General features: G+C 20.4%; 4 protein-coding genes across 4 annotated transcripts in view; 3 read left to right on the forward strand and 1 right to left on the reverse strand.

Annotated features, from left to right (window-relative positions):
- Nucleotides 1–271: 271 nt before the first annotated feature.
- Nucleotides 272–1,255, forward strand: PF3D7_1411900 (p1/s1 nuclease, putative; the record flags this gene model as incomplete). Its single annotated transcript, XM_001348254.1, has 1 exon — nucleotides 272–1,255. One exon carries the CDS (start codon nucleotides 272–274, stop codon nucleotides 1,253–1,255), a length of 984 nt encoding a protein of 327 aa, XP_001348290.1.
- A 1,022-nt stretch (nucleotides 1,256–2,277) lies between these two features.
- PF3D7_1412000 (p1/s1 nuclease, putative) lies at nucleotides 2,278–3,240 on the forward strand (the record flags this gene model as incomplete). The annotated part of the gene is made up of 1 exon (XM_001348256.1): nucleotides 2,278–3,240. One exon carries the CDS (start codon nucleotides 2,278–2,280, stop codon nucleotides 3,238–3,240), a length of 963 nt encoding a protein of 320 aa, XP_001348292.1.
- Nucleotides 3,241–4,278: 1,038 nt separating this feature from the next.
- PF3D7_1412100 (mini-chromosome maintenance complex-binding protein, putative) lies at nucleotides 4,279–7,149 on the forward strand (the record flags this gene model as incomplete). Its single annotated transcript, XM_001348257.1, has 1 exon — nucleotides 4,279–7,149. One exon carries the CDS (start codon nucleotides 4,279–4,281, stop codon nucleotides 7,147–7,149), a length of 2,871 nt encoding a protein of 956 aa, XP_001348293.1.
- A 467-nt stretch (nucleotides 7,150–7,616) lies between these two features.
- The window catches only part of PF3D7_1412200 (conserved Plasmodium protein, unknown function), a gene marked incomplete at both ends in the record, with an annotated part of 2,605 nt that continues 380 nt past the window's right edge, over nucleotides 7,617–9,841 (reverse strand). The window contains 2 exons of the mRNA XM_001348258.1: nucleotides 7,617–7,914; nucleotides 8,054–9,841. The exon at nucleotides 8,054–9,841 is cut by the window's right edge and continues 55 nt beyond it. Coding sequence (XP_001348294.1) covers nucleotides 7,617–7,914; nucleotides 8,054–9,841 — 2,086 coding nt within the window. The remainder of the gene's footprint in view (nucleotides 7,915–8,053) is intronic.

Raw genomic sequence — 9,841 nt, forward strand, 5'->3', positions numbered from 1 at the left:
TATATAAATAATCTTTTAACGTGTATTGATTTTACGTTTTGTTCTTCAAATTTTTGTTTTTCTAAATTTTAGAATTATAAAAGAAAAAAAAAAAAAAAAAATGTAGTTTTTTTAAGTGCGAACTATTATATATATGGCCAAAATGTATTGATATAATATATATATATATTTTATATTTTATAGTTATTTACATTTTATATTTATATTCATTTTTATTTGGTGAACCTTCCCTATTTCATCCGACCTATTAGGTTTATTTTTATAACTCTAAATGAGCAATATTTTTGTTATATTTTGTAGTCTTCTGATTTTAATATTTACAAAAAGATGCTCTGGTTGGTGTGATGAAGGGCACATGTTAGTAAGTGCTATAGCCTATAACTTTTTAAATGACGATGAGAAAACCGTTTTAGACCATATATTTAAGAATTATAAGGAAGATAACGATTTTAATGATCCAGTATTAGGATCAGTATGGCCTGATCATATAAAATACTTTAATTATAATTACCCTAATAAAATGAGAAGAATTGATGGTTTGGAGTTAATGAATAAATGGCACTATGTAAATATACCTTATAACCCTACAAATATAAAATTAAATATGTTTCAAAAAGAATATTATAAAAGAACAGATAATGCTATTACTATTTTAAAAAGTATATTTAAATCCTTAAAAAATGTTAAGAAAAAAGAAAATCACGGAACATTTTTTTCGTATAATTTTCTAATAAGATATTTTATACATATATTTGGAGATATACATCAACCTTTACATTCATTAAGCTTTTATAATAAAAATTTCCCAGAAGGAGATCGTGGAGGTACGGATATTTTTGTAATGTACAATAATAAAGTAGAAAATTTACATTACTTATGTGACAGTGTTTTTAGAGCTAGAAATCAAAAGTGGCCTCATCTAAATTCGGATATGATTAATAAAGAAGCACAAAAATTAATGAAATTATATCCTAAAGAATATTTTGCTGATAGATTAAAACAATCTGAATTTAATAACTATTCATATATAGATTTTATTATTATTGAAACATTCGATTTAGCTGTTGAATATGTTTATTCTAATTTTCCACATGATACATTAGATCAAAAAACTACTTATGTCTTAAATGATCATGCCGTAATTAATATTAAAAAAATGTTGACAGAACAAATTGTCTTAGCTGGTTATAGATTAACTCACTACTTAAAAATTATAATTCAAAATGTACCAACCGATTTGCTAAATACAAAATAATATATCAAATAATTAATAAAAAAAATTAAAATAAAATATAAATATAAAATATATATATATATATATATATATATAATTCAAAATTATCAGAATCGTACATTTTTAACATATAATCATATTCATTAGCATTTATTTCTTTGTATTTTATAATTTTAATTTTTTTATTTTATTCCTTGATGTATAATCAAATTAGACCATTACAACAACTAGAAATATTAATAAAAAATGTTAAGGTTAAAAATGTACAATTATATATATATATATATATATATTTTTATGCACCATACTATAAATTTTTTTTTTTTTTTTAATTTTTTTTCGAAAACGTGGATCAGTTTTTAAAATATATATATTTATATGGTAGAATGTTTATGCACGTAAATGCTTTTTCTTACATTCTTTTTTATGATTAATTTTTTTTGTTCTTCTTCGTTTTAATTAGACATTAATTATTTGTTCGTTATCATAATGATGGTTCCTCATCTATTGTATATATATTCTTTATTTATTTAATTTATATATATTTTTTTTTTTCTCTTCACATTATAGTAATTATTTAATGATATCATAACAATCTAAAACATAAATGTGCATATTATTAGTCATTTAACCTTCGTAGAAAGAATTTCCTTTTTTTTTTTTTTTTTTTTAACCAAATAAAAAAAATAATTACATATATATAAATAAATATATATATATATTACGTCTATTTTTGTTATGCACCCTTTGTTGAGTTCACATAAACTCCCTTTCAACAATGTATATATTTTTTTAATTTTTTACCCTTTTAAATTGCCTACCTTAATAAATATAATTTTTGTGGTATGTGCCTTTGAGGGGTAACCATATTATTATATATATATATATATTTATATTTATTTATTTATTTATTTATTTATTTATTTATTTATTTATATATATTAGTTGGTGTCCATCAAATTATGCTCATCTTACATATGCACCATAGCATGATTTGCCTTGTACACAACCGTTTTAATAATTTTATTATATAATATCATAAAATGATAATTTTGTTCCTATTCTGTATAAGTGTATTTATTAATATAATAGCTAGCTGGTCAGATGAACCACACATGCTCATAAGTTATATAGCATATATAAATTTAAACGATGGTGAAAAAGAGATACTGAATAGAATATTTCAGAATGGAAATGACGCTATTTTTGATAATCCAATAACAGCTTCTATATGGGCTGATAAAATAAAACCTAATAACCATAAAAGAACATTTCATTCCTCTAATTTTCGACGTAATGAATTGTTAGATATATTTAATGAATGGCATTATGTACAATTAAATTATAACCCTATGAAAATATATATAGCACCTTATCATTTACGAGCACATAAAGGAAAGCATAATGCAATGGGCATATTGAAACATATATACAGAATATTAATTGAGGTTCGTCAAAAAATGGGTCATGGAACATATTATTCTTATAATTTTTATTTAAGATTTTTTATTCATATATTTTCTGATTTACATCAACCTTTACATGCAATCAATTTTTTTAATTCTAATTATCCAAATGGAGATAGAGGTGGTACAGATATTTCTGTTAATTATAAGGGATCAATAAATAAATTGCATTATTTATGTGATAATATATTTAAAACAAGAAAAAAACAATGGCCTAATATTAATATGACAAATATAGAAAGAGATGCTAGATATCTTATGAGCACTTATCCACCAGAATCTTTCGGTAACAAACTATTTTTACCTCATGATAAAATAAAATATATTGATGATATAGCACATGAATCTCATGATATCGCAGTACAAAATATTTATTCCTTTTTTCCTTTGACAGATTTAAAAAGAAGTGAACAATATTCAATTAATCAACATTTTGTTATAAACACAAAAAAATTATTAAACAGTCAAATGGTTTTAGCTGGATATAGATTATCTGCATATTTGAAGGACATTATAGCTAACATACCTCCAGATCTTTAAAAATGCAGATATATAATATGTGACAATTTATTTGATAAATATAAACATAAACATAAACATATATATATATAAATATATTTCATTTTTTATTTTAATTTCTTTTATAAGGAATCTTTAAAATATAATACCAAAAATAACTAAAGTCCAAGCTGATATAAAAATAAAGAAAATAAGTTATCTTTACTAGTGTATTCAAAAAACACTAAATAAAAGGCTAAATCCTGGCCATCCTTTATAATAAATAAATATGTATATATTATATATATATATATATTACCAATTCAATATTTGTTTTTATATTATATCTATGAATAAAATATTTTTAACCCTTATAAATAAACATGTACCTATATATATATATATATATATATATAAGAATATATTACAATATATGTACTTAATTTGCTTAAATATATATATATATATTACTATATATATGTGTGTAGTTTATAAATTTTATTTATTTTATTGTTATTTAAAAAATTTTTTTTTTTTTTTTTTTCTTTTAAAATGAAGAAAATAAAATAATGTGAAAATATACATTTTATATCAGCATACCCTTAAATGGCTATATTTAAATATTAATAGTAATTTATATAAGTAGATATAATGTAATCTTTTTTTTTTTTTTTTATGACAAAAAAAATTAATATATAGTTTAAATAGGAATATATGCATACATTATAATATTTAAAATTATACATATGTATATATATATATATATATATATATATATTTATGTGTATTTATTTTTAAAAGTAAGGTCTTTATATTCCGAGCCATTTATTAAATTCTAGAAATTTTTTTTTTTTTTTATTTTTTTTTTTTTTTATTTTTTTTTTTTTTTTTTTTTTTTTTTTTTTTATTTTATTTTTTTTTTTTTTGTGTATATATAATTATACATGAGTACATTATAAATAGTTATATTACAATTTTCTTCGAAAAGTAATAATAAATATTATATATTTTAGATATACCTTTTATATTTTTGGAACTAAAAAACATTAAAGTTAGTGTTCATTTATCTTGATTCTAAAAATGAACGTATTAAATCAAATTGATGAATGCTTTTCAGACTATCTAAAAATATATGGACCCAAAGAAATAGATAGTCACTGGGATGAAGGGGTTGTAGTTAATAAATATATTACACTAGGTAAGGCAAAAGATAATAATGAAAATAAAGATAATATAAACAAAGGAGATGATAATAATAATAATAATAATAATAATATAAAAGAAGAAATAAATAAGAAAAATGACCTATCAGAAGAAAAAAATGGAAATTATAAAAATTATTCAAATGATAAAGAAAATGATAATAGTACATATATGGCTAAAAATAAAAAGCAAAAAGAAAATCTGTTCATATGTAATGATCTGGTAGAAAAATGTATTTGCCTAAATAATTTGGAAAGCTTAGAAGAAATAGAAGATGCTTCTTTAGTAAGATGGACATGTATGATACAACAAATTATTTCACCTGAAAGTTATTTAGGAATTTACAAATTAAAAAATAAGGAAAATGGCAAAATTATTATGAAAAGCTCGAAATATAAAGATTATATAGATGCTGAAGATAACTGGGAAATTGTAGAGGAAAATGAAAAAAGGGGTATGGGTGAATATTATGAATTTAATATTAATAAGTATTATGAGAATGGAGATAATAAAATGGACCAAACGGTTGATATCTTAAAAAATAATCAAGATGTAGATAAAAAAATTGATGAACATAATAAGAAGGATGAAAAGAGTGACCCTAATAAAATTTGCAGTAATGAGCAAAATGACATAACAAATAATAATACCTATGATAATATGGAACTTTATGAAAACGATGGAAATTTTAATAAGTATTGGAAAAGATATTTATTTTTTTGTACTAACATACCAGGAAATAAAAGTGCATGGACAAAAGAATTATATGATTATTCTTCTTCATATGTTAACCGTGAAGTATTTTTAAAAAGTAAAAGTGATTATGAAAATGGAATATATTTAAAAGATGTAAAGGATCCTATGAATAATGAAGATGTTAATAATTCGGTAGCCTCATCAACGGACATATCTAATTATATGAATAGTAATAACAACAATAATAATAGTATTAATAATATATATTCTTCAAGGGAATATATATGTTCGAGTAACGAATTAAATGAAACCCAAAATAATAATAATAATAAGGATAAAAATGAATATAAAAAGATAGATACCAATGACAAAATTAATAATAATAATAGTAATAATAATAGTAATAATAATAGTAAGAGCAATCATAATAATAATTATTATTTTATTAACAGTACTGATTTAGATATGAATTCTAATATATCCTCCAATATTTGCTCATATAATATTTCTCCTGTTAACACCTCAAATAAAATTAGATGCGTTATAAAAATATACGATGATGATAGTCAATATAACGGAAAGAATGATAAGGAATTTTTAAAATTAAATGACGTAATCGAAATTATTGGAATATATCGTAAACATCAAATTAAAGACTTTGAAGATTATAAGAAAAATTACAATTTTTATTTTTATTATGATCAACATTTTTTAAAATATCCATGTATACATATATTTCAATATAAAAAAATTAATTATTTCAATCCATTAAATAATTGTATATTATTTAAAAATGATTTATCAATTATAATTTCTCAAGGCCCTTTTAATGACATTCAAAAATTAAGACATCATTTAATTATGTATATTTCCTCTGCTTTTAATAATGATATGCTAATAGCTCATTATTTTTTCTTTTATTTATGTGGAAGTTATATAAAGGAAAGTAAATTAAAATTGGGAAAAATCAGTTTAAATATTTTTAATATATTATATAATAATGAAATAGAAAAATTAAATGATCACATTTCCAGTGATAATGTAAACCCTGATCAGATGAAAAAATTACAAAATAAGATACCAAATGATATCGATTTAGAAAAAGATGCTAATCAATTAAAAGTAACAAATAATAATTGTTTTTTGAATAGTAATAATAAGGTATTAGTAAAAGAAGCAGATAAAAAAGGAATAGCACCACATGCTAAGAAAATAAATAAAATGATTAAAAATTTAATTCCATTATATAGATATATTCCATTAATATTACAAAAATTAAACACAGAATATCTAGTTTCAGTTATGAATAACCAATATGGAGAATTAAAAAAAGGAAAATTACAACTAGCTAATAACACCTATTTAACATTTGATGAATGCCTTTTAGATGTAGGAAATCTTAATAATATAAGTATAAAAAATTTTCAATGTATTGAAAGATTAATCACATCACAAGAAATACCATTCATTTTTAATATGGATATAATATTTCAAACTGAACATAATATTTTAATATTATCCAAAAAAAAATCTATGTATTCTCATTATGTAGATATAGCTATACCTATATGTCATTATAATAAAATAAAACATAATTTAACCGATACTAATAATGAACAGAAAAACGAAAATATAGAAAACGTCAAAGGTTCCACAAATAATGATGAACCATCTAATTCACATGATCAAAAAAATGAACAAACTAAAGGTATCTTCTCATCAGAATTTTATAATAATATTAATAATAATTATAAACCTAATGAAAAGGAATTAATGCAATTTAGAAGATATATAAATTATATATTATCTAAAAACCATTCAGCAAAAATACCGGAAGATATTACAAATTATATAACAGATTCATTTGTATTATTAAGACAAAAAAATAAAGATATAAATCAGTTTGTTTTAAATTCTTGGATATGTATGTCTAGAATTTTAGCGTTTTCAGATGGACATAATGAAATAAATAGGGATCACTGGGATTATATTATGAAATTAGAAAATGAGAGAAGATTGCGTTTAAATAATCTTAACAAAATATATATATAGCTTTTTAAACATTACCATATAAAACACACAAACATACATACATACATACATACATACATACATATATATATATATATATATATATATATTATATATATGTTTTCTTTTATTGGTCATTTCATATATTTTAATATATATATTTTTTTTTATATAGCCCTTTTAAAGGTCATATGATTTATAAAGTGTACCTTATTATAAGAAACAATAAATAAATAAATGAATAAATGAATATATATATATATATATATATATAACATATTTTTAAACTTTTAATATATAATTTTTAATTTTACATGTGCATTATCTTTTGAATTAATTTTTAAATTTCATTATTTCCATATTTGATTAGTTAATATGTAAATTTTATTTTAAAAAATTATTTAATTATTAAAAGTATTGTATTATCTAATATATATATATATATATATATATATATATATATATATGTATATATATTGTTGGATTGTCTATTGATCTATAATTATAAAAAATAAGTTATTGATATAGGAAATTTTGTCAAACTTATCCTTTATTATATTTTTTAGTTGAGGAATGTCATTCGTATTGTCTATCAACAAATCTGTCGATAAAAACATTTTCAAGTTAAATATATCAGAAACAATGTCTTCTTGTTCTTTATCATATTTTTCTATATTACCTATATTCATAATTTTTTTGTATCCCTTATTGTATTCAAAATATAAAGGATCAAAAAGATCATGACATATTTTGTTTTCAGAGTCTCCAAAATAAAGCTCCAAATTCCTGCCAAATAAGGGTAATATTATATATTAATTTAAATTTATTGTTATATATATATATATAAATATATATATGTGTATTTATTTATTTATTTATTTATATATTTATTCATATAAATATATATTTTTTTTTTTTTAATTACCACCATTCTGGTATTGTACATGTATTTAAACATATTTTATGTTCATTAACATTTTGATATTTATTTTTCTTTATATTGAAATTAATAATAAATGGGTATTTCATTTTTAACGAATTCTTTATCTTCTTCCTTATTCTGTATATACATGATATATTAGAATTTCTTAATGTGTTTAAATGATTTATATTTATCCTTATTTTTGATATATCCCTGGATATCTTTTTTTTTGTAATTATATGTATATCATCATATAATACATTTGATTCAGGTATTGTATTTATCTTTTCAAATTCGGTATTTTTATTAACTAATTCTTTATCATTCTTTATATTCATTTTTGAGAGTTCATTTATATTTTTAAAATTTTCCATATCACTTGATATTAAAGAATATTCACTAGAACTACTATCTCTATCTTTACCTGTATGTGTATCCGTATCTGTATCTATATATATATTCAAATATTTATTAATTAATTTATTTATTTCGTTTTTTTTTTTCTTTTCCTCTTCCTTTTCTTCTGTATGAATATATGAATGGTCCTTGTATTCCTCTATATTATTATTTCCTTCTTCTTTCGAACCAAATATAGAAGGACGTGTTTGCGTATTATTACTAGATGATATACACGATGTATCTGCATAATCAGGTATATTATTTATCTGACTTTCATATGAATTATATCTTTTTATATCATCAGGTTGTGAAAAAATACTAGTATGTGATTCTTTAGATGTCATAGATGGTAAAGATATCTCTGAGTAATTTGAAGGTTCTGAATCATAATTATCATTGCAATCACTATTATAAATAGAATCATTTGTGTCACTAAATTTATTATTAGAATTAGTTGAACTAGTTGAATTATTTTTTTCTTTTGAATCACTCGAATGGCTACTTATTCTCAAATCTTTAGATTCATTCGAATACTTCCTTTTGGATTTATCATCAGAATACATTTTGTTAACATTTGTTTGTACATCTAAGGAGGAATTACTATCTTTATCTTCTGACATAATAGAATCATTATAATTTTTTGATATTTTTTTTCCTTTTTCATTCTCAGTGGTATCAAAAATTAGGGAATCCATGTTTACTTCATTCAAATTTTCTGAGGAATTTAAATAGTAATTTAAAAAAATAAATTTTGTAATATCGAATCCTTTATTTTGTTCTATAAATTTTTTGGTGCATATTAAAAAGGGTATTTTATTATAATTATATTTAATATAAGAAGCGATATTTTTAAAATTAATTTTGATAAAATTAAAAGGAAGTATAATTAAATATATATCATTAGATCCTTTATCATTACTTACATTTGTAATAAAATTATTTTTATACATATTTTTCATTTCTATTTCTAATATATCTATCCATTCACATTTAGAATTAATAAATAAATTATTATAAAAATCTCCTTCATATATACATTTTTTATTAATATACAAACCTTTACCATTCATCTTATTGTCTATCCAATTTCCTTCATATGTCGATCCTTTTCGAGACCATTTATAATAACCCCAACCATTTTTTAAATTATTTTCATAATATCCATAATATATATTTTTATATATATCTATATTAAAACCTAATCCATTTCTTTTATCATTAATCCAATTACCAATAAATTTATTTATTATAATATCTTCACCATCAATATTCTTTTTTATAGATATTAATACACCGTATCCATTTTTTATAAAATTGTAATTTTTTTTACTTTTATTTTTATCAACTTTATCTTTTTGTGCCCCTAAGAGTTTTGTTTGGGACTTTTTAATT

This window comes from Plasmodium falciparum (assembly GCF_000002765.6).
Source record: "Plasmodium falciparum 3D7 genome assembly, chromosome: 14".
Classification (NCBI taxonomy): domain Eukaryota; phylum Apicomplexa; class Aconoidasida; order Haemosporida; family Plasmodiidae; genus Plasmodium; species Plasmodium falciparum.